General features: G+C 41.5%; 1 protein-coding gene and 1 long non-coding RNA gene across 24 annotated transcripts in view; both read left to right on the forward strand.

The window, feature by feature from the left end:
- Positions 1-27622, forward strand: part of ST3GAL4 (ST3 beta-galactoside alpha-2,3-sialyltransferase 4) — a 181411-nt gene that overhangs the window by 122026 nt on the left and 31763 nt on the right. For 5 of the 23 annotated variants that reach the window (XM_083713744.1, XM_083713732.1, XM_083713721.1 and 2 more), the window contains one exon: positions 1533-1629. The exons of 7 other annotated variants lie outside the window; for them this stretch is intronic. In XM_083713744.1, the coding sequence (XP_083569870.1) occupies positions 1594-1629 (36 nt within the window). In that variant the 5' untranslated portion in view covers positions 1533-1593. Of the gene's footprint in view, positions 1-96; positions 236-495; positions 549-1532; positions 1630-3170; positions 3379-12565; positions 12696-14690; positions 14846-26105; positions 26281-27622 lie in introns of those variants that run through there. 11 more of the 23 variants (XM_083713745.1, XM_083713719.1, XM_083713723.1 and 8 more) reach the window with 10 other exon arrangements.
- LOC310832266 lies at positions 3402-10624 on the forward strand. Its single transcript, XR_014558223.1, has 2 exons — positions 3402-3989; positions 4308-10624. It is a non-coding gene; the product is annotated as an uncharacterized lncRNA (long non-coding RNA).

Genomic DNA, 27622 nt, shown 5'->3' on the forward strand with positions numbered 1-27622 from the left:
GACACAGATAAAAATTAAAAAAAACCAATTTAATAGAAGAGCCCTCTCTGCTGAGCAGCAGCTGCAGGCCTTGTGAAGCCTGTCAGGCCCCACCCCAAGCCAGGTGGGGAGAGGCAAGGGCAGGGCCCTTCAAGCCCTCAGCAGACAACCCTCCATCACACAGCTGTGCCCATTCTGTGCCCTGCCAGGGTGTATGCTGAGCTGAAGCTTACACCAGCGTGTATCCCAGGACTGTGTAGCCGGAGGCAGGTCTGACAAGACTGCGAATGCTCTCTTGTGTCTAACTTGGCTATTAGATTGCATTTCCTGTTTGCTTGGGGTTAGTCCATATTTTTATTTATTCATTTGTTTGTTTTAATTTCTATACCGCTTAATAATAATAATAATAATAATAATAATAATAATAATAATTTTTATTTATACCCCGCCCTCCCCAGCCAAGGCTTACAAGCAATAATAAAAACAATCTCAAAGCGGTTTACAACATATTAAACATTAGCCGGGCGATGTTCCTCCGGCCTCATGAGGAGCCTCTTCAGTGGGGCTGGGTGAGTGTGGGCCTGGCCCCCTAGGCCAAGTGGAAAGGGCCTTGCGAGGAGCGGCCTCACAGCCGTTAGTTGTGCCTTTAATTCCATTGTTCTCATATTAAGTATAGTTTCACACATGCAAACACGAATGGCCAGTGGTGTGCATGTGGGGGATCCATATTGGGACCCTAGTTCTAGGATAGGGTGGGGCTTTATTTAAATGCCCCTCCCCATACAGTGGTTGAAACAGATTGAACCTCTTTTTTTTTGCAATGCAGATTGCAGTAATGGGCCCCTCATTCTGGATTGGGACCATAGTGTTAAAGCCCCAACCCCTGTATAGAAGGGGCCTGATATGGACTCATGCTGGCATCTTGTAGAAACACCACACTTTGCTCAATGACCCAGTTAAGTTCACTGCGTAGCTTGAAAGGGACTTTAAATTATATACCTACCTAAGTTGTGTCTCTTGCTTTGCCTCCTGTATTCTCCTGACTGTTAAATGAGTCCTAGGTTTGTTCCCCCACTTCTCTGTGAAGCTGTCCATTAGTCTCCCCACCCACCTCCTTTCTGGAATCGTGGAGGCTGATGGGCCAGGAGGCACTGTGTATTCTTTGGCAGAGGACGTGCTGGCACTCCATCTCACTGTAGTTTGAATTCATATCCCATGGTTCCCTACACCAAAAAAAAATCCCCAAGCAGAGCAACAAATAAATGTCACCGTGTCTCGTTCTGCCCTCGCTTGCACCCTTAAGGAAGCAAGATGGCAATATAGAATTAAAGTGCCCGCCACTTCATAAAAAATGCAAATATGTTAATTTTTTTGTTATTTGAATTTGGCTCGTCTTGACGTTGTAGGAAGGGATGGTGACTTCATCCAAACAAAACCCCAATGGAGGTCTGGTTCTGACATGCAACTTAAATGGTGGTGTTGGTGAAGTCGTGTGTGTGTGTGTGTGTTTTAAATAAACAAATAAATTTTTTAAAGCCTAATTAATCAAACAGGAGCTGCCACCTTGACATTCCGCTGTTATAATTTAGAATCCGAAGGATAACATTTGAAAGAATGGAAGAGACAGAAGAAAAGCACAGTGCTCTTGAGGTAAGAAGTTGCACATTTTTCCAGGAGGTAATTTGTGTTCGAGATAGGTTGTTCTGCACAATTTTGCACATGGGTGTGGCTTATATGTGTCATTCAAAACTGGCCCAGATTTCTAACCCAAGAGCTGCACACATGTAATCAAATCCTTACGGACAAGTGATATAGTGACGTTGGGCAGTTTGGTGCAGAAAGTTTGAGGCGAGTGCTTGCTCCCCATAATCAACCATTATACAATATCCTTGTGTTGACTGTGCTTGACATATTTCTGAGAGCAAACCTTGGAGCCCTACTTTTTCCATTAAAGCTATGCCAGTTTCCTGCTAAATGAACATTTCCCTTTGAAACCCATCTTTCAGTGTCATTTAGACAACACTTGAATTAGTACTTGCCAGCAAGAGGCTTGTTCTGTTTATCTTCAGAAGTTTTTTCCTCTTTACAACAGTGCTTCCTAGCACTTAAGTAACATGCCCCTTCTTCTTCTTTCAGTGCATGCAATGAATCAGTCAAACTCACTGGGCTGTAAAAATGAACTGCAGTCATGACTTGATTGATATCTCTCTAGATATTTGTTATTATTATGAAGTGAACATGTTCTCTGAAAGGGTTTCTGGATATATTTTCTGCCACTCCTAGCTACGACTCAGTCTCATGGAAAATGCTATTTGCAAAGCCTATTTGCTTGATTACACAAATCTCTCTCCCCGAAATCATGTGCTGATGTGACCACAGGTTCAAATAAAGGGAATAATGTCCAGTATATTGTAATATGCAGTGTTGAAATCACTGCATAACACTCATCCTGACATCTTGCTACAGTACTAGAGTTTTGTATTTTTGGAGTGCCCTTTAACAGCTCTCCCACACTTTGCCAGCATCAACCAGTCAGCTGTTTGTAAGCATTTTGGGTAACAAAGTAGGCTGCAGGAACCATGAGATGATGTGCATAGGCACACATTTATTATACCAGTTTCAGGATCTGCTTGGGATATTTTAAGACGTCACAGGATTTTGCAAACCAGCGCTCAAGCCGCATGAAGGGTGTTTGTAATGGTGTGCAATGTTGCGAATTGTCTGACACCTCAGTCACTGTGGACAGAAGTAGGAAGCGCATCTTCATTGTGATTCTGGCTTTTAAAAAACCGGCTGCATATTTTGAATGCTAAGTTCCAGCTTCATGATTTTGAACACCCACTTTACTAGGTTTCATTGGCCTTGTCCAGACATCATTCTTCTTGTACAATGGGGGGGGGGGGAGGTACCAGGGGTGTGCCTCATAGCCCCACTGCTGACCCTGCTGCCCTCTACTCATTAGAAGGCCAGATAACCTGCAGCATGGAAACTCTTTTACCTTGGAGATTACCTGTGTGATTCAGAACCCATATGTTCAAGGTTCTAAACTGGGTGGGGATTCTCCAGAGGTGCTGCATTTTCCCCTGTTGCAGACGTTTGCTCTCCAACCAGTGCAGGAAACCTGGGACAGTGCCAGGGACGTGACGGAGGGAACTGACTGAGCCAGCACGTCCCCTTTCTCCCCTCCTACAATTCCAGTTCAACAAGGGGAAAGGACACTTGCCATAGAGCTGAACTCTCCCATCGATGTCAACTTCTGCAATGCTGTAGCTGAGTTTGCTGACTTGAAGTCATTAAAATACATGCTAAAAGGTGTTTTTTTTAAAAAAAAAATTGGGCATGTATAAGAATGAGAATATAATGGCAAAAGGCCCTTCCCCATGCATCTCTGATGATATGGTAAGTGTTTGCTGATGTGCTCTGTAATCTGTATGCTTGCTCATGTAGCTGTGGTAAGCATGACTGTACTAGAATTGTGGGGAGCAGGGCAAGGACAGCCCCATAGGCATATTTAATTTAATAGGCAATCAGATCTGATTTCTTAAGGGAGTGGAATTGAATGAGAATCAACACGTTGTAAGATTTTCACTTGCATCCACACACTGCAGTATTTATCCACCCATACGCTGAGATTTACATTTGGGGCACCTCTCTGGGCACCCCCACAACTGGAAGCAAGGCAGGTGGCAACCAAGGAGAGAGAGTTTTGTTGGTGGTGGCACCAAAGTCTGTGCTTTATCGTGTGCCTTGTTGTCTTTGTTGCTGTTTGTTAGGTATAATATTTGTATTTTTAAAGACGCTTTTGCAAGCTGCCCTAAGAGTGCTAAGTGGTTGTTGAAGGGTGAGATATAAATATCGGAAATAAATAAGGGTCCTCTTCATTAGCTGATAATACTGCACTTGCGGGACTGTAACACTGAAGTATATGCAGAGGGGCAGGGGAAGAATGCTGTCTTCCTACTCATTGGCAGGCTCTTGCATCTTGGTGATGAGTAGATAGCTTAGTAAAGGTAAAGGGACCCCTGACCATTAGGTCTAGTCGTGGATGACTCTGGGGTTGCGGCGCTCATCTCGCTTTATTGGCTGGGGAGCTGGCGTACAGCTTCCGGGCCATGTGGCCAGCATGACTAAGCCACTTCTGGTGAACCAGAGCAGCTCACAGAAACACTGTTTACCTTCCCGCCGGAGCGGTACCTATTTATCTACTTGCACTTTGACGTGCTTTCGAACTGCTAGGTTGGCAGGAGCAGGGACCGAGCAACGGGAGCTCACCCCGTTGTGGGTAGCCTCTGTGGTTTAGCTCACAGCACCACCTGTGCTTAGGTTAGGCTAAAAGCTGGTATCGCTAAATTGTGGAGCTGTCACTCAAGGAATTAGTTACTCCCTGCAAAAAAAAACCTTGCTGTGAATGTAGTGGCATTAATTTGGAGATGTAAGCACTCAGAAGTTCAAGAAACGTTTCCCTACTGAGTGAATTTGGCTCGTGTGTGTTTCAGATGACACTGCACCCATGCTGAAAGAATGCGTAAGGATGGTTTTTGGGGCTATCGTGCCTAGCTCTGCATGTTCAGAGCACATTGGAAGGAGCTGTTCATGTTTACCTGTAGTGCTGTGCAGGATGGGGGGATACGACTCTGATTGAGCCAGGATCTGCCCTCAGGTACAGAAAATTCATGCACTTATACATAGGTATGTGCATAGAGTCTCTTCTAATGCACTTGGAAGCCATGTAGTGGGGGCTGCAACGAGCCAGCATGTTCTCCTTACATAAGTGTTGTGGGGAGGTCACATAACAGCCCCCACAACATTAGTCAGTAATGGATCCCTATTGGGTAATAGATTCCAAATGTGCTGTTAAGAATGAGCTCAGGTTCAGGAGAACAGCTTACTGGTGGAGTAGCCAAACCACATTGGTAAGTATGACGTATTGTTATTTGTCATCACTCAGCGAAATTAAGTTTGCTCATTACTGGGCAGTACAGCCCTATAGAATTTTTTTTTTTTAATGAGACAGGATGTCAGGATGACTTACAGTGATATATATATATATATATCTGTAACAAATGTCAAGCTTTAAAATAATTTGAGTCATATAATTAATAGACCAAATGCTGTTTGTGTTAGCTGCTGCCCTGGGTAAATCCACAAGTGACCTAATGACGCATGTTTTATTGCAGCATAGTAAAATGTCACAATGCTTGGAACCTTTCCAAGTGCTGGTGAATAAATCAGAAATGTGAAGTTAGAATGCTCTTCGCAGAGTTCATCATAATTATTTTATCATTGTTACAGGACATAGTTTGATCCCTTAACGGAGCTGGAATATTATTTTTTTAATAGTGTGTCTATTTGCATATGTTGTACATATTCCTCGCTCCACCCCAGCACATTTCCCAAAACAAATCTTTCCCTAAGAGATCAGCCCAACCCTTTCATCTTTACATAGAAATATTTTTTTTGGAAGGCTTCCATTCATTTTAAACCTTGAAATACCTCCTATATCTGGCTTCATTTGATGTTACTTTTTCAGTCTCGGGGGAGCTGTCTTAGAGACACTGTGGCTTTCAAAAACTTGTGTTGGCTGGGAAAAAACAATCTGTAATCCTACACTTTTTTCATAGACAGGTGTAGGTACATCAAACCTGTAATGTAATATGGCCAGGAAAGAAACACCCTTTGTAGATATCAACCTCCACAAGGTAAGGACCTTGCCAGTCAGGCCTGTGGATCAGCAGAGCTTTTCTTGCTGCCATTACCTTGTTTCTCAGGCTGGGGTTAATCTTTCAGTTCTGAATGTCAAGGATGGAGGTGGTATTAATGTGCGGCAGCTGAGGAAAAGGTGAACTCAGTGCTCGGGATCGTTAGGAAAGGAACTGAAAATAAAACTACCAGTGGAATCATAGAACTGTAGAGTTGGGAAGGAGCACAAGGGCCATCTAGTCCAACCCTGCAATGCAGGGATCTTTTGCCCAGTGTGGGTCTCGAACCCATGGCCTTGAGATAAGAGTCTCGTGTTTTACCAAGAGAGCTATCCCAACTGTTACACAAATTTATGGTCTGACCAAAATTGGAATAAAGCGCACGGTTCCTATCACCTCACCTCGAAAAAGGATATTGTAGAGCTGGAAGAAGTTCCAAAAAAGGCAACCGAAGTGATCAAGCGTGTGGAACAACTCCCCTTTGAGGACAGATGACAACATTTGGGGCTTTTCAATTTAGAGAGGCAACATGATAAAAGTGTATGGAATTATACATGGTATGGGGAAAATGGATAGAGCAAAAAAATGTTCTCACTTGCTCATAACCTGACATCATGGACATCCAGCGAAGGTGAATGTTGTAAGGTTAAGGACAGGAAAAAGAGTGTAGTGTATTATTCATCTGTGGAATTTGTTTCCGCAAGATACAGTGATGGATGGCCACCAACTTGGATGGCCTTAAAGGAGGATTAGGCAAATTTATGGAGGATAAATCTAAGTCCTGCCTCTACTGGTTTTGGGTGTGAGGAATTCAAATCTGCTATTATTTTTGGGATTGGACAACATTAAGCTTGGTAAGCCTACATTTGATAAAGAAGGAAATAAACTTTTTGGAAAACCAGATAATTTTAATTTAACCTTTTGAAAATGTCAGGTAATGCTAAATAATAATAATAATAATAATAATAATAATAATAATAATAATAATAGTATAATATATAATTGCAAGTATCTGGCAGTCATTTTTAATTACTAAATTATATTAATATAGCAAAATATTTTTTTGAATTCCCAAGTCATGTTTCAACTTTTTAAGCGTCCCTCATTTTTGGAATTTGAAAGGTGAAAAATTCAACATGCCCTATTGGGTCATGAAGAAGAAGAAGAAGAAGAAGAGTGAGCTCAATTGGTAGAGCATGAGACTCAATCTCAGGGTTGCGGGTTTGAGCCCCATGTTGATCAAAAGATTCTTGCATTGCAGTGGGGTTGGGCCCTTGTGGTCCTTTACAGTTCTATGGTTAATGCTTGCTGGGGCTGATGGTACTTGTAGTTCAGCAACTCCTGGAGGGCCAAAGGTTCCCCATACAGTACCTGTTTTAAGTATTGAAGGAATGCCTCTGGGCAAGGGGAGCTTCCATTAACTGCCTGAGTCAAAGAGGCCTACAAAGCTGTCCCATCATTGGTCTGTCTAGTCCCGTGTATTATATATTCTGGCTATTAATGCCTTTCTAGGGCTTGAGGTAGCAAGGCACTTTTCCCATCATCTGCTGCTTTTGATTTAAGGTACCAGGGACTGAACCTGAGATCATTAGCGTTCCAGATCTATAGCACAAGTCCCATGTAACTTGAGAGACTGAGCTCTCCATCCCAGCAAAATTTATTTACTTAGCAGTAGAACATCTGAAAGGAAAAGGTAAGCTACCTACATCATACCTGACACACCCACAGGGCATTAAATTTGCATCACTGTAAAAATTTACTGAGGTGATATAGCTATTTCCTTATTGGATTGAATGGTAAACCTGGTAAAGTGGAGGAAAGAACATATATTTGCATATGTCAAAGGGCAAAATATCTGCTTTTATTGCTTAACAATAACTTTTAAATATTGAACCTGGTACAAGACAATAAAAAGAAGTTTATTCAGCCCTCATTGGGTGAGATTGTATGTCTTCCTGATGCACTGTGAAAGAGCTTTCCATGGCTTTCAAAATATGTGCTACAGCAGGGCAAGGATGACAGTGTCCCTTGCACTCCTACTGTTCTGCTAAATATCTTCCCACTTTCTAAAATCACACCTGCAGAATCCTGTGCCTCTGCTGTTCTGCTATAGTAATGTCCTGTAAAGGCCAGTGGCTTGAGAATAGACTTTTGAACTGTTGGAGCTAAATGCTTGCCTTGCCCTTTGCCTACAGAGCTAAGTAAATATAATGCAAAAATAGGGTTGAGCCAGATTCCCAGAAGCTGTCTTGCAAAATACACTTCCACGAACCAATGTCCTTCCTGTTTTGGTCAGGATTTATTCGTTTGTTTCACCTCTAAAATGGAAAGCGGCTATTCTCTCAGTAACCAAGACCTCATACTGATCTGGCATTGTGACATCCCACTGTCACATGTGAGGGGCTACATTGAGTCATGATCATGAATCCATAATCCTTGATTGGCTGGATCATTAGCCAACTTGAAGAGCATGCAAAGCATCTGCCAAGAGGGATGGTGAACAGGAGAAAAATATTTAGGGGCCATCAGAATATTTGGGAAGGGTCAGACTCCCTTTTACCTATCCAAATTTTATCAGAACAAGCAATATAATTTACTTTCATGTGTTCTTAACTAAGTTACTTAATTCTTTATTAAAATTTTACTTGGTCAGTAGAGAGCAGCAAGGCTGAATACTCAATGGATTCAAATAGTAAGCCAACATGGCCAAAAACGGTCTGGGATTCAACCTTTTCTTTTTATGGGGACTTATTTTTATGTGGAATAACCCACTCCTCAGCTGCAATTGGCTCTACCCTCTCATCCCCATCTGCATTCTCCTGTGTGGATAGGTTTGACTTAGGGTTTGATCTGCACAGGGGTGTTGAGCCTGTTGTTTGAGGAAGCATAACTTTCTGGCACAAAAATCAGCTTGGAATGTAAAACTGGAACACAAGATGGTCTTACTATGACTAGGTTTGCCACTTGTCCTGTATAATACAGGATTGTCCTGTATTTCAATGTAAAATGCTACATGCTACATTGATTCAATGCAGTTTGTCCTGTATCTCTGCTTCTCTCTCCCCGCCTCTCTCTCTGCCAAGTGTGTGAAAGTGAAATGTGATCATGTATTAAAGCTCTGGGCAGCAAAGTACAGACAGATTTACAAATTCAAGTGTATGTGTGTGCATGTGACAGATTCCAGAGAGGCCGTCCTGTTAGGCTTCAATAGATTGTGTTGGATTGTTTTGAAGTCAGCACCGCACCCTGCCCTGTATTATGCCAGAACAAAGGTGACAACCCTACATGAGACAGATTATGGGTACATCTATCACAGTGTTGCCTCCACCAGGGGCAGTGAACTTGTGGCTTTCCGGATGTTGCTGCACTACCCATCTCTGACCATTGAACATGCTATGTGTGGCTGATGGGAGTAGCAGTCCAACAACTTCTGGAAATACAGTTTCACCAACCCTGGTCTGCACTGAAGAGCAGCAACTTTCAAGGGTTCAGACAGGAGTCTTTTCCAGTGCTACCATAGAGATACAGGGGATACAAATCTGGGACCTTCTATATGCAATGTATTTATTATACTATTGAGCTTTGGCCCTTACCCATAAAAGGTATTGGAAAACAGTTGCATTAATCCACCCACAGTGAAGCACAGATATCACTAAATGCAAAGACTTGTTGACGGAGAAATTAGCAGGGAGTAAGGACAGTGATGCAATTTTACCAGAGGCTCTCTGTATGATTGAAATAGAGAGAGATGACCAGCCCTGGATTCTATAAAGGCTGTTGTTCTGGAATGTTGGAGAACTATGGAGGGGAAAATGTCTAGGCACTGAAAAAGTCTATCCTTTGGATATAAGATATTCAAGAGCCCATGACTCTACCATGTCACTATTCTTTTTTAATTTCCCTCTTCCAAATTCCCTTATCCTACAAAGTATTTTAACTGGGTCTCTAATTTGTGTTTGATACAAGCATTTCACCATTTTGCTTGCAGCAGTCAGAAAGCACCAATGCAGTTGGGCATTATCTCTGTCCCTCTTTCATCCCATTGATGTTTCTTGCTGTCAGGACACCTACCGTTCCTTCATTTCAGCCCGAAATTTTCCTCTACTCATATTTCCTCTCCACGGTTCCCGAGTTCACCCTTGTGTACCGCATGGTATTTGTTCTCCAATCACTCCTTGATTGAGAGATTAGGGAACTCAAAAAGATTGTCTCGCTCAAACTGGCTTGCCAGTATCTCTTTGATCAGAGGAATGTAATCAAAGCAAAACATGTAGACTGGTGGACTGGTAAGAAAGGCTCATGCTGATTTTGAGGACAGGCTGTAGTTAAATCATTCAGTGGTTTGGATGAGGGAATATGAAATGAGACAGAGAGCGAGAAGAGAGACTATTGCACCTAAATAGTTATTCATACCTGTGTTTTCTCTCTCTACACCTACTGTGTCTCAGCCTTGTGCACAGAAAACTTGTGTTGCAGTGGTTTTTGACTGCTGGAGGCTATAACTAATGCTCTGCTCTCCCTTTTATCTATCTTATTTCTAGCAACATATATTCCCCTCTGCTGTTTCTTCAAAACTCTGTTTAAAAATGAAGGCAAGACCCAGCAGTTAACAGTTCTAGATATTGTACAGATTCACAGTAAACACTGACATATACTCTCTCGTTCCCACTTGCAAATGCAGAGATCTTTGATTATCAAAATGTACCCATCAAAGACATGACAAGCTTTTCTTTCACTGTTCCCATCAGCCAATTTTGTATGCATGTGTTAACCTCTATGCATGTTTTATTGGCCAAGTGAAGTGAGACTTTTGGTTTAATCTGCAGATTTGATATCTTTTTCATATATAAAAATACTTTTATTGAAAATTTATTGCAACATAAAAATACAACAGAAGTCAAAGTAATCTAAAGAAAATAAATTTTACAAAAACCAAAATAAAGAAAGATCAAGAGATAGAAAGAAAAACAATGAAGAAAGAGGAGCTTCCAATTCTCTATCCGCCAATTATATATATAATAATCATTCAAATTACAGTCATACCTCGGGTTACAGACACTTCAGGTTGTGCGTTTTTGGGTTGCGCACCGTGCCGAACCCGGAAGTACCGGAACGGGTTACTTCTGGGTTTCAGCGCATGCGCAGTAGCACTAAATCACGCTTTGCACATGCGCAGAAGCACCGGATCGCTACCCGCATGTGCACAGACGCGGCGCTGCAGGTTGCAAATGCTGCGGGTTGTGAACGTGCCTCCCGCACGGATCACGTTCGCAACCCAAGCGTCCACTGTATTCAAAGCATTCACTAGTAGGATACCATCTAGCTATATCATATCATATATAGGTGCTTATCAGTCTGCCAGACATAATTCTTCTCAGGCACCACAAATTAATATTTTTTCACTCAAAAAGTCCAAAAGTAGTTCTTGATTTTGTTAAAATTTTCATTATTTCCATTTACAGTCCAGCTCAATGAATTCTTTCCAAGGATTCCTTCAGATCTTAATATTATAATCCGGTCATTTGTTTTGTAACAATATCCACCTTGAAGACTGAGATTTCAGAATGGTTTACACAGTCTGAACAGAATTCTGCATATTATGCATATGTATACATTGGGATTTCTGTTACGGGGCAGTGCTACTTAAAAAGAAACAACAACAACAACAACAACAACAACAAAGCAATTTTAAAAAGAAGAAATGGCAATAATCTTCCAGTAAAGGGTTATCCTTGAAACTGCTAGTATGCCGCTTCTGTTTGTTTTTCTCATTCTCTGATTTCCTCTGTGGTAATCTGTTAGAAACATTTTTAAAGCCACATTATCAGGTTGTCGGGAGTACTCAGGCGGATAACATAATTGCTCCTGCTCTGGAAAAAGTCTGAGAGCTGTGTTCCTGTGTTCCCTGTCCACTGCATCACCCCGATGGTGTGGGTGTTGTGATAATGCACTAAGTGACTATTTGGTTGCTTTTTAGGCCCTAACAAGACATGACAAAGGACACGTGGTTGTTGGTGGCCCATGTCACTCATTAATATATGTGTATATCTCTATATGCATTTATGAATGATGCAATCATTCACCGTTTCTCCACCTGCTCTATGCAATGGACAGTGAATTTGAGCACAGGTAGAGAAATGGTGAAAGCCATTTTGGGTAATGTCTTTTGCTAGACATTACCCGAGAGATGCATAACCTACATGTGATCAGCCGCCACCATGCATTTCTACAACATACAGTTTGATCCTAACTGTCAAAGATTTTTCCAGATTTCTAAACTCTCATTGCCATGCATAGAACGTGGGTTGCGGCTTGGCTTCTTTTGCTGAGTGCATTTGAAGTCACGTGGTTTCAATGCTAATAGTGAGAAACCTCCAGCCAAGCTGGCTTGCGTGATTTACAAATAAAATTGATTTTATTGCATTGCAGTCCATTGATCACGTTATGTTTCTGCACTACTGAAGAGATCATGGCAGCAGTTAGCTGTTGCAAGTATGACTGATCCTCGATCGGCAAAATTCCAAAATAACCCTAACTAATAATATAGACTTGCCTTGTAGGGTTGCTGTAAACTCAATGCATTTGAATAAGCAGGGGGTCACATAACTGTTAAAGTGTATGAGCATATTTCAAAATTTGAGGAACTCTCATGGCCAATTTCTCTTCCCTTCCAACATCTTCAAACAACATCCAGGCATCATTATAATACACACACAGGCAATGCATTTGCCTCTGCCCCAAAGCACAAAATCACCCTCCCACAAAATTAAAATAACCCACAATCCCCTCCCAGGCATTCCAGCACTCCTCTCCTCAGACCCTTAAGAAGCAACCATGTGACACATTTCTCCTCTTTTTATCTAATTCAGTGCATACATCAATAGATACATGCAGGCACCTTGGCTGAGCACAAGCAAATCACTAGCTTAGTCTGTCCCGGGTGGACTTCAGATGCATTCTGGGGATAAGAAAGCAAGATGGCTGAGTTGGCTGCAAGCTAGAGCTTGTCTCCTAAAGGTGAAAAAACTAAGCAAAACCACCTCCCTCCAAACTTCCAAAAATTAGAAGAGGCCTTGGGAGGGTGCCAGGGGAGACATTGGGGGCACTGGGGAGCATGCAGACAGCCACCATGTTGGCAGCTATAGCACTATTATTATCTGCAGCTAAGGTTCTGTAGTTTTTCCCTACCTTTGGAAGTTAGACTCCTCTGTCAGTGCAAATTGTCTTTAGGATGCTGTCCATGAGTATATCAGCTTAGGGCCAGATGAAAGCTGTGTTTACATAAAAGCAAGCTTTGGGTAGAATTTTAACTGCATGTAGTTTTATAATAATGTTGCTAATTCTGCTGATTTCTGTTGGGAGGGGGATTTTAGTTGGACTGAATTATTTTGTGTGTTATGGGGTTTTTTTAAGAAATATTTTTTTTAAAAAAAAATAAGTCTTGAATTTCAATCAGTAGGAAAGGAAGGTATTTTAAGCAGCTGAATGTTCCTGCAAAAAGGCTCTAGAAGTGGTGCTCAGGGGGTGATTACCAAGCAGAACCAGTGGCTATTTCTATAGCACTCGTGTCTGCAGTTTGCTGTAGAGCCTTGAATGCTAATCATTGCCTTCCTTCCTTTTATTGTTATTTCAAAGACTCACAGCTCACTTTTTCTATTTTAATTTACATGTTCCAAAGTGGTGTGGAATAACATGCAGTTAAAACATCCAATTAAAAAAAATCAGTATCCCAAAGCAAACTGTAAAAGCAATAGAGGTAGTAAAAGTTATATAAAATACCAGGTAAAACAATGAGTTTTACAGCAGGCAACATCAAATAAAAAAGGTCTTGTCCCGGCATCTGAAACATAATAGGGCAATCCCTGGGTGGGCCTTGCTTAGAGTGAAGTTGCATAATTGGAGTGGCACCATTAAAGTCCATCTGAAAGCAGATGGATTCTTAAAAGGGACTCTGAAGAAGATCTTGGATCTCTGAAGATTCCTAGGAGAGTGAACACTCCTTTGGGCTATGTGGAAAGGAAGAGTGACCTCATCATAACTCACCCTTTACTACTTGGTCTCAGAGCGGGGTGCATAATTAATTTAAAGCTATAATTCATTGCATAAAGTAACACACCTAAAGCAAAATAAAAAATTCCTTCCAGTAGCACCTTACAGACCAACTAAATTTGTTATTGGTATGAGCTTTCGCATGCATGCACACTTCTTCAGATACCTAAATTACTAGATTACTAAAGTAGTATCCTGGTTTGTATTGATAGCCCGTAAACTTAACAGCAGTCAAGTACCTGAGCTCATAACCAGTTCTTGACATGCAGCCTGAAATAAATTTGGAGCTGGTGCCAGGTGGGCTCAGAGGTGAGGTGAACCACCCCATGGTTAGGGTGCCACCATAATGGAGGCCTTGTCTTGTGTCTCCACATAATGTTTAGCTCCCAAAGAAAGGGCACTTTCCTGGCAGAACTTAATATTCATGCAGGACAATTGTGAGTGTTGGGGCGGGGGGAGGAGACAGAGATTTCTTCAGGTCCCTAGATCCAAAGTATACTCAAGAACACACACAAATTGCAACACTGCCTTATTGGTACCACTTAAAATATTACCATGTGTGTTTTCTGCAGAGTATATTACGCTACCATCTTTCAAGAGGAATGCAACTTGATGGCAGCCATCCTGCACCCGTCCCCATGGTCAGGCTGGTATTAAAACCCAAGGGTGTGGCATTGCTTCAGAAGTTTATACAGATATGTTGCTTAGAGGTCACCTGGCATCATTTCCCATCCACGCCCTGTACAATTGCCTAAAGAAGCAAGCAGTGCCCTAACAACCCAAGTGGAAGGATTTGTTGATTTATGCCTTAAGTTATATCACACGGGGCATGTTCAAAATCCAGCCTGCCATGGTAAAATTAATCATTTTTCTTTCTTTCTCGCAAGATGGGCTTTTTTTAAAAAAAACACACTAAAAGATCTGCCAAGGGTAACTAAAAATAACCACTACGCTCCTCCCTAGCTCTGATTCTCAGATCTACCTATTCCCATCATGCACTTTTCTGGGATACATAAATGAGACTCCCATGTTCCTGTGAATTAAGAAGCATTCGGAAGTTAACTTCAAGAAGGCTGATGGATTTTCAACAGTGCTTCCGTTCAAGAACTTGCTCCCAGGTAATGACAGGGATGGTTTGCTTTTTTTTAATGGAGAGGTCAAAACTGAAGGAGTCTTGAGATTTGAGGTTTTTAAAAAAAATCAAAAAATCAAGAGAATATTTTACAGGGGCCTGGTGACACACCAAAACCTATGCATTCTATCACTCCTGCATTTGAATACACACTGTACATTGAAACCTCGCCCCCTTGATCCTGGAAACTGTAGTTTGTTAAGGTTGCTGGGAACTGTAGCTCTGTGGTGGGTGTATTACAGCTCCTATGATTCTTTGTGCTTTAAATGTATGGTGTGTACACATTCTTTAGCATTTGTGCCTAGATCTAAAAGGCTGCTAAATACAATGGTATTCTTTTTAAATGGACTTTTTAAGCAAACGGGAGATTTATTATAATGACACCGAGGGTCTTCTGAGTAAGCATGCATAGGATTCCACAGTTTAAACCCGTCCCCCGCGTTTCCTTCTCTGTCTTTTGTTAGCCATCTTTTCTTGAAACTCCCAAATCAGATGTATAATAAGATAGTATCATACAGGTTGCACATTGTCTTGGTATTTATTATTCCAAACAGTAAGGAACACAGTCCATTTTCCTGTAAACATTTCCCCCCTTTTATGCGTATTCTGTTAATAGTAATTAAGTTTATCATTGTTATAGTGGATCATATTTTCTCAATCCAATTGATTAAGGATGGTGCATTACTGTTTACCCAGTTCTTTGCCATACTTACTTTTACAGCTGTTAATGAATTGATTACTACCTTCAAATAATTGTTATCCACCTTGAGTCTTTGGGGTACAGTTGGACAGAAATGCATATCAATCAGAAGGTGTGAATAGATCTATATGGGTTTCTGACTTTCCATGTCAACATATGCATTCAAGCATACAGTATTTCTGAAGGAATGCCTATTATTTTATCCAATCTCTAAGATCTGCTTCTGTTACTATCCTGTGGTTGGAATGACATCTGGCAGTGCCTTCAGGACAGATCTGTTTCCATCATGGGGCTGAGAGGGTGGAACATTTTTTCCAGAGAGAGAATCTATCAGACTCTTGTCACTGATTAGTTTTTAAAAAGTATGGGTTTGGGTGGTATTTTCTTTCTTTCTTTCTTTCTTTCTTTCTTTCTTTCTTTCTTTCTTTCTTTAAGATTTCTCACCCCTGTGTTTTTAATAGCAACTTGATTTTTTAAAATTACTTATTGATACCCACTGTGCATTTATTATTATTACTCACAATATTTTGTATGCTGTAGTCGGGATTTTGTTTTAACACAAATAGCGTTGGGAAGTGCTGTACTCACAAAGTACATTGGCGTTGATTGTGGCTTGCTGTGGTTTCACTTCGCTGAAGTCTGCGATTGGTGTATATCAGCTTGGAAGATTAGATCCTGTTTTTTAAAAGTCCAAAGTTATTGAGTGAGGCTTCAGCTTCTGTATCTCTTGCCGCACCGGTCTCTTCACCCAGTTTCTCACTCCACCTGTTGTGAGACAAAAGGCTAAAGTCTGGCAGGAGGGGAGACTGAATAAAAGCACCTTTGTGATGGGCGTTGCAGCAACTATCAATGCTCTGTCTTTGCGCTATGCTGCACAAGGCTGTGATCTTTATTGTGCATTTGTTCTTTAGGTTTGCTTGGCGATGTTTCAGGTCATAGCCTTTCTGTATAGCTCTCAGAGTGAGCAGGTAAAATTGTGGGATCTACCACAATTTAGTCTACAGCTCTTGTGCTGGTATTCTTCTCTGAAAAGAAAATTCTGTCTGAAGGTGATCAGCAAAACCAGGTAAAGGCTATGCTCAGCTTCTCTCCTGAGTATGCTAGTTCACAACATGCAGGAATCTGTTTTATTTTACTGTGTTGGGGACCATTAAATAAATGCAGTTCTCCATCTGTTTTGTACAGAAGTGCATCCCAGAATTGTTATAGCACCTCACTCCTCATTTGCCACGAAGTGTTAACTGCCCATTAATTCTCAGCTTAGTCTCCCACCTAAGTTTTTCTTCTTTTCTCTTCCCATCAGTTAGAGTTCAGTTCTTTGACATAAATCTGCAGGCACCTGTAAAACTTCTCCACAAATTCAGAATTGGGGAAGGCTATATTCCTCCTTCAAGGTTAGTGGCAATCCCTTTGTCTTTGGCCTTGAATCAAAACTGCCTTGGCATGTGGGAAACGAAACTTTGTTAATCCTGAATGGAGGAAAGAATCACAAAAGAAAACTGTTTACTCTGAATCAATTTGCTCAGTTAAATACAGCTTAATTGTTTTCCTCATGGTGACTTTGTGCTGAGTCTCCCTGTGAATTCTGCCAGATAGGTTCTGGTTTTATCCAAACCAGATGGCATAATGTTTACATAAATTCAATTTCTCTGTCCTTTTCTCCCTGCCTCCCCAAAGCCATGTCTATTTTATTTGGGTCCTGCAGCTTAAGCAACCACAAGATTTTCTAGCCCCACCATTATATATGGCTATTTGAAAATAAATTAATTACTCTCTGTTATTTACATAGTGTTTTTTTTTAAATACAGCCTGAATTCTAGCCAGTCTTAGTCTTACAGTGTTGTAAAGAAAGCCACTATTATAGCTGTTGGACAGTGGTGACTGAGTAATCGTGACTCGTCTGAGGCCATATGATGTCTTGCAAACTGATTTTATTATGGTCAAGTGCCATGTACATTTTGTTAAATATTTTTTGTTAAATAACCAAGAAGGACCTTGCATATGGAAAAGAATATGAAACCTATATGTCAAACTGCAGTGAACTTGCATACATGGTTTTTCTCCATTGAAGGTGTATTAAGTAGATAGCAGTTTCCTGGTTCAGAGAAAACCTTCAATCCTGGTTTATTTTCCATTAACCTAGTGGAACGTCACTTTCCCATTGATATTAATTTTTTACCCATAAGCATTGTTTGGAGCCCAAGTAAGTGGGTCTTTCAGTGGTGTCTTAAATATATTTTACCTTTTTTCTGTTTTGCTGGATCATACTTAAATATTTTAACTTGTTTGCGATCTTCTTGCATAGGCTGGAACCTCTACCTGTAGCATCATACAAGCTGTTAAAAAGTCAGGCCAAGGAAATCTTATATTGCTTCTAGGAGACACCTGGGTTTGAGTTTTGATGAATATCCAAATGAAGGGACATAATCTGGCTGGGAAGCCTTTAACCTCTCTCAACTTGCCCTTACTGGAGTGGGCAGATGGATTTACCGTACTGTTATCTACAGTCCCATGTAGTTCCGTAAGCTATTGTGTATTTACAGGTTATGGGACAGACTACACATGTTGTTATTCATGCTCCCCCATTTCTTTTTTTAATCTCATACCACCACATGATTGCTGGACTGGGAGTCAAGTCCCATTTTAAGTTTAATACGGCTTAAGTTTTTTTTTACAGGTCTAAAGAAAAACAGTTTGCCTCTAATATGATGAGCTGTGAAGTTCCCATGTTCAAAACTCTACTCCCCCATTGTCCTCATTTTAATAGGCAAATAAGCCACTAACTTCAAGCCACAGCCTTCCTCTTAGAAATAGGGTATAATCATATTGACTTGACTTACTAGAATTATTGAGGTAGTGTATGCAAAGTGCTCTTAAGAATGTTAATGTTTGGATCAGCTGTTTGCCACCTGGTGCCCTCCAGATGTTTTGGACTACAATTCCTATCATACCTGGCAATTGCCTGGCTGGGATTAATGGGATCTGGAGTCCAGCAACATCTGGATGGCACCAGGTTGCGAAAGACTGGCTTCAATGCTTATTATTATTATTAGGGATGGCTGAATGTTTAATACTGAGTGCCTCTGGCTTTGAATTTCCAGAAAAGTTGGCTGCATTATATCTTACTCACCTTTCCCCCTGCCCAAGGTCCACCCTGGAGTGGTAAATCTTCTTGATTAAAGGTGACAGCTGGCATTCATCCTTTCGGAAGGGGAGGGTGTGGTAGACAATATGATTGAGTTCAGGTGTTGAGGGTGGAGTAGTGTTTAGATTGAGACTAGAGCCTGAAAGTTTCAATTTGCTAAAGAAACCCTGACATACATCGCCGCTGAGGAAGCTAGGCAGGTTTCCCTGTTTCATTGGTGTATAGAGATAAAGGGTGCTGGTAGATTGGTTTTCATTCGTTTTTAAAATAAATAGCAAACAACACAGATAATCCATCTCATTTGTTTTCATTATGAAAATGAAGGGGGTTCGAATGAGTAAATGCTGATTTTTTAAAAAAAAAATGATTTGTCTTCTGTTTGATTTATTTTTCAATCATTTCTATTGGGGGGGGGGGGTTAGCAATGCCTCTAGAGACCACAGAAAGGATGCAGGGGCGTATGCAAAGAGGAAGCACAAAGATATCAACCAATATCAAACAGGCTCTTTAAAATGAGAATCATTTGTTCGATCTATATTTGGCAGGTGGCGTGATGCCTGGTTTGTGAGGCTGGAGTTCTCGTAGAATGCCTGAAACGTCATGTTATTTAGATGCAAGGTACAGGTAGTTACAGGTAGCAGAAGATTAGTGGGGAGCTCCTGTTGAAATAAATGGGGAAAAGCAATGAATGCAATTCCTATTCATGGAAAAAAAAATGAATGAGACTTTCCCAGTGAACATGCCCCCACTCCTTAGGTTTGTATAAATGTAAAACCTGTCTCAGCTGCAGCAGTTTGTTCACGTTTACATCCAGACGAGGTGCAAAGGTGGTGCCACACGTGATGTGGCGTGGCTGTTAAGAAGTGAGGGAAGTGAACTGTTTTATCTATAGCGCCTACTCCCCAAAGTCAGCCCAAGTCTCTTCTTTGCCTAATAACAGCAATGTAAAAAACCCAGCACTCATCATTTAAGCTGCTGTGTTACCATTACATTTTTTAAAAATAATATTTATTACTTTTAAAAGTTACAAAAAAGGAGAAGAAAGAAAAAGAAAGACAAAAAGGAAAGAAAACAGAAGAGAGAAAAACACACACAATACAATATATAAACAATACAAAACCCAACCTGAACCCATTAAGCTAAACACATAAATGAAGCAAAACAAAAACAATTTAAAAACCTCCCTCCTTTTCCATACTCTATCCTTCATTCCCTTGTTTCCTCAACTTCCTCACACCTCCCTTTTTGTATCCCACTTCTAGTACTTGTTTCAGCAAATCCTTTCCATCTTTTTCTATTTTCTATCATATTATAAATAACATATTTTTTAACATATTTCCCGTTAAGACTAAATTACTTATATATACTTAACTTCTTATAGCATTTCTGCTAAATCCATAAAATATTATTCCACCATTTTTCTAACAGTCATTACTTTTACAATATTTACAATGCTTTTACAATGCTGTGTTACCATTACAGTGGTACCTTGGGTTACATACACTTCAGGTTACATACGCTTCAGGTTACACACTCCACCAAGCCAGAAATAGTGCTTCAGGTTTAGAACTTTGCTTCAGGATAAGAATAGAAATTGGGCTCTGTCGGCGCGGCGGCAGCAGGAGGCCCCATTAGCTAAAGTGGTGCTTCAGGTTAAGAACAGTTTCAGGTTAAGAACAGACCTCCAGAACAAATCAAGTTCTTCACCCGAGGTACCACTGTACTGTTATTTGCTATTCTTTTATCCATGTTCTTCTCTAAGGAATTTGGTGGTGTGTTGGCCTCATAAATGTGCAATGAAGGTCAGGTGGAGAGATAGTTACACTTTTCACCAAGTGTGGGCTTGTTTACAATATGTGTGTCCTTGGGAGAGTGACCATCCACTTCTTTTATATCTGGGTTGACTTGTGCTTCAGTGGCAAAGAGGTCATATCTGATATTTCATCACAGGTACAATAAAGCTTGCCCTGGCAAGCGACCTTAAAGTGGGTTGGCTGGTGGTTTGCTGGAACTTATGCTTGTAACAGGGCTCTCTGGGATATTCCGCATCCCAGGTACAAATTAATAAACTACTCGAAAGATGCATGAATCAACCCTGATTTTGCTAACCTGCACGGTGGCTGTTAAACCTGGTGGTAGTTATTCTGTTTCAGGATTCTCTTTGCAGGGGACCCTTGTTAACACATATCAGGGTCATGGCAATTGCACTGTGGTTCAGTTTGTCTGTCCTTGCCTTATGTTGCTTTCCACTATTCTGCTTGGTGCAGAATATTATCATACTCCCAGATGAACCAGTTTTCTTCCATTTTCATGGTATGCGACAGGTGTGGCAAGGGGACACACACTTTCAATAGTTGTAGCACAGGTTTCTGCATACTATAGCTGTCAACATTTCCCTTTTTTTAAGGGAAATTCCCTTATTCCGAATAGGATTCCTTGCAAGAAAAGGGAAAAGTTAACAGCTGTGCTGCATACTCACTTCTGATAGTGTGGTAGAAGTGCATAACCAAATATATCTGAGAGGTTTTTGAAAATTAAGAACAGAGGTGGCAGAACAGTACTGGCTACGAGAATGCCGTTGGGCAAACTACGTTAATGAACCCCGAAAGCAGCCGTTTTGGCAGAGGATAAACCCACATAGGATTCACTCCTGATTTAGCAGCAGTCAAGGGAGTGGAAGGTGAGGCAGTGCTGCTTAAGCATAAGCCATCAAAGTTGGCAGGCCCTTGTGCTTAAGGAATAATTGAAATGGAAGGGCTTGATGGGACCTGGGCAAAGCTTTGTCAGGTGGTTGATAGATTTTTTTTTAAGGTGGACTTGTCTCAGCCAAAGATAACAGTATGAGTAGAAGAAAAGTTGTTTTCTGGATCCATGGCTTAAATCCTCAGTGGTGAAGAGCTGTTTTGTATATAAATGTTATCATTTGAAATAATACGCTTCGGTTCATTGAAATATGTCAAAGGAGGCACATACTTCCTCTAAGCTATACACCCACTTTGGCAAAACCAGAAGCAGAATTGAAACTGAGGTTTTTGGCTCACGTGGGTGACCCAAGTAAACCAAAATGAAACTCTTAAGAAGGAAGAGACCCAACCACAACAAAACTAATGAGGTCTGATCTCGCCTCTCCCTGTCTCAGCTTCCTTGCTTGATAGAATCCTGTGTACCTAAACTGCTTGAGTATCAAATCCATAGCCTCTGGTTCTGCCTGTAGTACACTTTCATATTGCTGTAGACTGGATCCAACACAACAGTCAGCCATATGGTGTCTCCCAACCCCCTTGAACATTCAGCTATTGACTGTTTTTGAAGTCTTTGTTAAGACATAAATGCCTTAAATAGCAGATAATGGGCATCCAGCTTCTATTGTGTTTTGCTTAGGGCAATATGGCAGTACAGCAAAATGTGGTCTTTTATTTACCAGCAGGCATACGATTGGATCTTGCATGCCTTCTGAACCATGTTATATTTTGTATTTAGATTTTTGTATTTTTAAGCAGATACAGTTCCAAAGTACTTGCCTTCCAAACCCCTCTCACAGGACAAAAAACCCTGCCATTCTTTACTTGCCGTTTCTTTATCTATCTACTTTTGTTGCCAGCTAATTGCACATCCCATGCTTTATATACTTCCATATTAGGACTTGTAACTTAAATAGAAGAAGGGAGAAGTTACAGTTGAAGACTGCAGTAGCAGCCATTGGGAAGATCAGTCTTTGGATATGTGTGTGATAGAATGCCATGTATTTTTGAAATCACAAATACAGTGGTACCTCGGGTTAAGTACTTAATTCATTCCTGAGGTCTGTTCTTAACCTGAAACTGTTCTTAACCTGAAGCACCACTTTAGCTAATGGGGCCTCCTGCTGCCGCTGTCCCGCCGGAGCACGATTTCTGTTCTCATCCTGAAGCAAAGTTCTTAACCTGAAGCACTATTTCTGGGTTAGCGGAGTCTGTAACCTGAAGCATATGTAACCTGAAGCGTATGTAACCTGAGGTACCACTGTACAACATTTCTCTAGTTTTTACAGGCTTGATAGTGGAAGAAGGTGTTAGATTCTGTAATTGAAATGGGCTGAGGAATCTGGAGGTCTTGCCATAATCGTATCTTCCCAATCTTGAATTGGATTATAATTCTCTTAGCCATGTGATCAGCATGACATCTGGGTTCTGCTTCTATCTGTGTGGGAAGGTTTTGAGCATCTTCCAGACTCCCGTTAACTTCTGTCGTCTATTAGCTCCAATAGCCAATCTGTCCTTAATTAGTCCAGGTTCCAAGAATTGCGCTTCTAACGTAAAGCAGACAAGAGATGGTGCTGTGGAATATTCTGAACTTGCAGGATATCAGGATTTCAGCAGATGCTGAGGAAATAAGCTGTCAGGCCAGTTTTGCTATGATGGAAGACCAAGGTTAGACTGAGCCCTGGTATGTTTCCTTGAGCTTCAGTTATTATGAGGGGAGATAGAAAAACAGAAGGGGAATTACAGAACATTGTGGAAGGAGGTAGGGAACGGGAGCCAAGGAGTAGAGCAATCTAGCCTAGGAGAGATCCCTTGAAGACAGAACACGGAGGACTTAGAGGAAAAACGTCTCCATTAATGGTCTCCATTAGCTTGCACAGGGAGCAAGGAAACTCTGCACTGGTGGAATCAGAGAGGGGTCCCAGGTTTCCCCATTGCAGCCACCTGTCTTTTGGCCCATGCTGGCTTTGCACAGTATTCAGCCATACTAGCAGACTAATTTTATCCAGTCCATGCTGCTGCTTGGATTGATTTCACCGCACCGCTGAGGATGTTCTGGTGGATTAAGAGGAAGCACCAACGGTTGCTGCCCAGGGCATATGGAGAAGGAAGTGGGGTCTCATGGTCAATAACACAACCACTGCACTCTCGCTCTCACTCTCGCTGTGCCACATGGATTTAGTGATGGAATTTGACCTTTCATCCTCAGGTTCCTTATTTTGTGTGCACACAGAACTATAAACTGTGGAGGCTTGTAAGCTGTTAGGAATCCCAAAAGACAAACCTTGTTCTTATTTTAAACCCTTTGCATTGTCCTGCCTCCAGCCAGTGTGTTTCTTCTTCCATGATTTTATAGTAAATGCCTGGTGCAGCTGTTGTGGTTGACTTGCCCTGGTATCAAAGAGAGCCGTGAGCAAGTCAGCATAGGAAGGGAGCTGCTTGCCTTTTGGCTAACTGTGCAGATCTGAGCTGAGAACTGACTTCCGTCTTTTCCATATATTTGCTATCTGTATTTCCTTTTCATGCAAAACGTCCCAGGTTCAATTCCCAGTATCTCCAGGTAGTGCTGCGAATTTTCCCTGTCTGAAACTCTGGAAAGCTGCTGCCAGCCAGTGTAGACAATACTGACCTAGATGGACCGATGGCATGACTTTCCCTAGAAACTTAATTTTATGACTTAAAAACTTTTGAACCTTCTATTCAGTTTCCTTTATGTCTTTTTTTTGTTTGTTGTATATTATGTCTTTATTCTGTTCTTTTCCATTTTCACTCTGGAATAAGGTGAGTTAGATGCATTATCTTTCAAGTCCTTTGTGTCATCATATGGCAGGTTAAGATTGCATTCCCCAAATCAAAAGTAGTTCCTTTCACTTTCCCAATACTACCTTGGAGAGGGTAAATGACTCAAGGATTGTGGCTAGCATTTGTACTTGACTTCCAAGTAGTTCTTAATAGATTTGGTGTAAAAAGCAGTTTTGGTGCGAACAGCAAAAGTTGCTACTGTTCACCCCACTCCCAGCCAAAGTTGCAACATAGAGAGGGGCAGAAACTGTGGTGGGGAAATCCTGACCGCAAGCCTCGTCTACCCTAAGCACCTTTTAGACTGATTGTACATCAAAGGGGAGCTTCTGAGGTCAGAGTGTAGTTTTTAAAGGTTGATTGATTCACCCTTAAGAGCTTGGGAAAACTAATCCTTAAGTAAATAATGCAACACTCTTTTGAACTGTGATGTAATTCAGAAACACTATGGTTGTGGCCATATATAGAATCATGGAATCATAGAGTTGGAAGAGACCACAAGGGCCATTGAGTCCAACTCCCTGCCAAGCAGGAAACACCATCAGAGCACTCCTGACATATGGTTGTCAAGCCTCTGCTTAAAGACCTCCAAAGAAGGAAGAAGAAGAAGAAGAAGAGTTTGGATTTGATATCCCGCCTTTCACTACCTTTAAGGAGTCTCAAAGCGGCTAACATTCTCCTTTCCCTTCCTCCCCCACAACAAACACTCTGTGAGGTGAGTGGGGCTGAGAGACTTCAAAGAAGTGTGACTGGCCCAAGGTCACCCAGCAGCTGCATGTGGAGGAGCGGAGACGCGAACCCGGTTCCCCAGATTACGAGACTACCGCTCTTAACCACTACACCACACTGGCTCTCCACCACACTCCTTGGCAGCAAATTCCACTGTCGAACAGCTCTTACTGTCAGGAAGTTCTTCCTAATGTTTAGGTGGAATCTTCTTTCTTGTAGTTCGGAACCATTGCTCCGTGTCCGCTTCTCTGGAGCAGCAGAAAACAACCTTTCTCCCTCCTCTATGTGACATCCTTTTATATATTTGAACATGGCTATCATATCACCCCTTAACCTCCTCTTCTCCAAGCTAAACATGCCCAGCTCCTTAGCCGTTCCTCATAAGGCATCGTTTCCAGGCCTTTGACCATTTTGGTTGCCCTCCTCTGGACACGTTCCAGTTTGTGAGTGTCCTTCTTGAACTGTGGTGCCCAGGACTGGACGCAGTACTCCAGGTGAGGTCTCACCAGAGCAGAATACAGTGGCACTATTACTTCCCTTGATCTAGATGCTATACTCCTATTGATGCAGCCCAGAATTGCATTGGCTTTTTTAGCTGCCGCGTCACACTGTTGGCTCATGTCAAGTTTGTGGTCCACCAAGACTCCTAGATCCTTTTCACATGTACTGCTCTCAAGCCAGGTGTCACCCATCTTGTATTTGTGCCTCTCATTTTTTTATTTTTTTTTGCCCAAGTGCAATACTTTACATTTCTCCCTGTTAAAATTCATCTTGTTTGTTTTGGCCCAGTAAATAAATAATATAAATAAATAAATAAAGCAAAAACAGGAAAATACCACGTATTATCATCCTTCTTCAACCTGATGCCTTCCAGATGTTTTGAACTACAGCATCCCATCAGTTGTAGCCAGTGTGGTTGATGGTCAGCTGTGATGGGAGATGTTCAGAACATCTGGAGGGCACCAGGTGGGGAAGAGACTGTCTTTGGTTATAATCCTAGCCCCACTTACTTCTGAGTAGATATGGGTCAGATAGTGCTGTTAGTTTTTCACTCCCTGGCTAATCTCTTTTGATGTCATAGAGGAGCTTTGGGGGAAGAGATGTCATATATTTAGCAACTTCACTGCTACAGAAGAGCTGGGCAGCTTGTGACTGTTAGGAGACCTTGAAGCTGATGCCTTTGAGCCACTTGTTAGATTTAACCACTCCCTTCATTACTTAGATGCCATGGGCGGTTTTGGAGCCTTTTGATCAAAGACCCAGGTGGTACTTGCTGTTTATGTGTTACGCACTTTTGAAAAGTTTAGGTAAGTCTATGTAACAGAACAGGACTTAAATCTAATATGTAGAATCTCATATTTAAGTCCACGAGATTCTTTTACATCTTTACAAATACTCGAAAATCTTTGGTGGCATTTAACATTATAAGATTTAATGCATCTTTGGAAGAATATTGCAGTTCACTTTGTTTCTGGAATTTCGGTTGCATTCTGAGAAGAGATGGCGCCAGGTTATCGAAGTAAATGAGGAAGGATTTTCTTTCTGGGCAGCTAGATTCGGATCCCAGCCCACACGCTCACACTTTCATTCTCAGTCATTCTTTACCAGGTTCTGCAAACCAGGCCACATTAAGTTAATATCTTGGGTGGTGTCAGCTGATTATAGTCCAGAACATTTGGAGGGTACCATGTGGGTAAAGGCTGCTCTGCACTCAGTGGTAGCTGCTTTCCAAGACTTCAGGCAGGTGTCTTCTTCAGTCCAAGGTGCAGATGTGGGGAATTAAAACTGAGACCTTCCTCACATACAACATGTACTTTGCCATACTTCCCCTCTGTTACAGCCAGTTTCTCCAGACCTGGCTACAAATACTTCTAGATCAGGAATGCATCTCACCATGCATGACTGCCAGGTTCTTATCTTGTGTGCTTTCTTACTATCTTAATGCCTTTTAAAATACATGCAGCCTCCCTGGCTTTCCTTCCTCAGTCACTAGAATATGAGACTCTTTAATCTGAAGGTTGTGGGTTTGAGCCCCACGTTGGGCAAAAAGTCATGCATTGCAGAGGTTGGGACTAGATGGCCCCGTACAAGTCTATGTGATTCCTCAGTTTCTCCAGCTGCTTTTCCCCAACGTGTCTCTAGGCTTTCTCAAAAGTGCTGCTACTGCAGGGGCTGATACCTCCTGGCTGCTCTAGTACTTGGTGGTTGGCGTGTAGAAAAGAGTTGATGCAATTTGTTCCAGAAAATGATTGATCTGAACTAGGCATGGGGATTGCGGGAGGCAGTGGAGGACAGAGGCGCCTGGCGTTCTCTGGTCCATGGGGTCACGAAGAGTCAGACACGACTAAACAACTAAACAACAACAACAGGCATGGGGATGCCTTCCATTAAAGCAACCCCACAATGGTTTACTTAGCAACACTAACAATCTGTTTCTGTTTATCCGCAGCCACTGTTCTGTGTGCTCTTAGTGGTTAGCTGCACTGCTTTGTTCAGGATGGGTGTATACATTTCTCCTTTTGATTCCCGTCACATCCTCCCATAACATCCCATATCCTATGATACAGATTTGTGCTATATCAGATCAAAGAATGAAAGTGTACAATTTAAAGTATATCAACATAATGTATTGTCAATATCAGGTGTACA

Source organism: Podarcis gaigeae (genome assembly GCF_964106915.1).
Source record: "Podarcis gaigeae genome assembly, chromosome: 15".
Lineage (NCBI taxonomy): Eukaryota > Metazoa > Chordata > Lepidosauria > Squamata > Lacertidae > Podarcis > Podarcis gaigeae.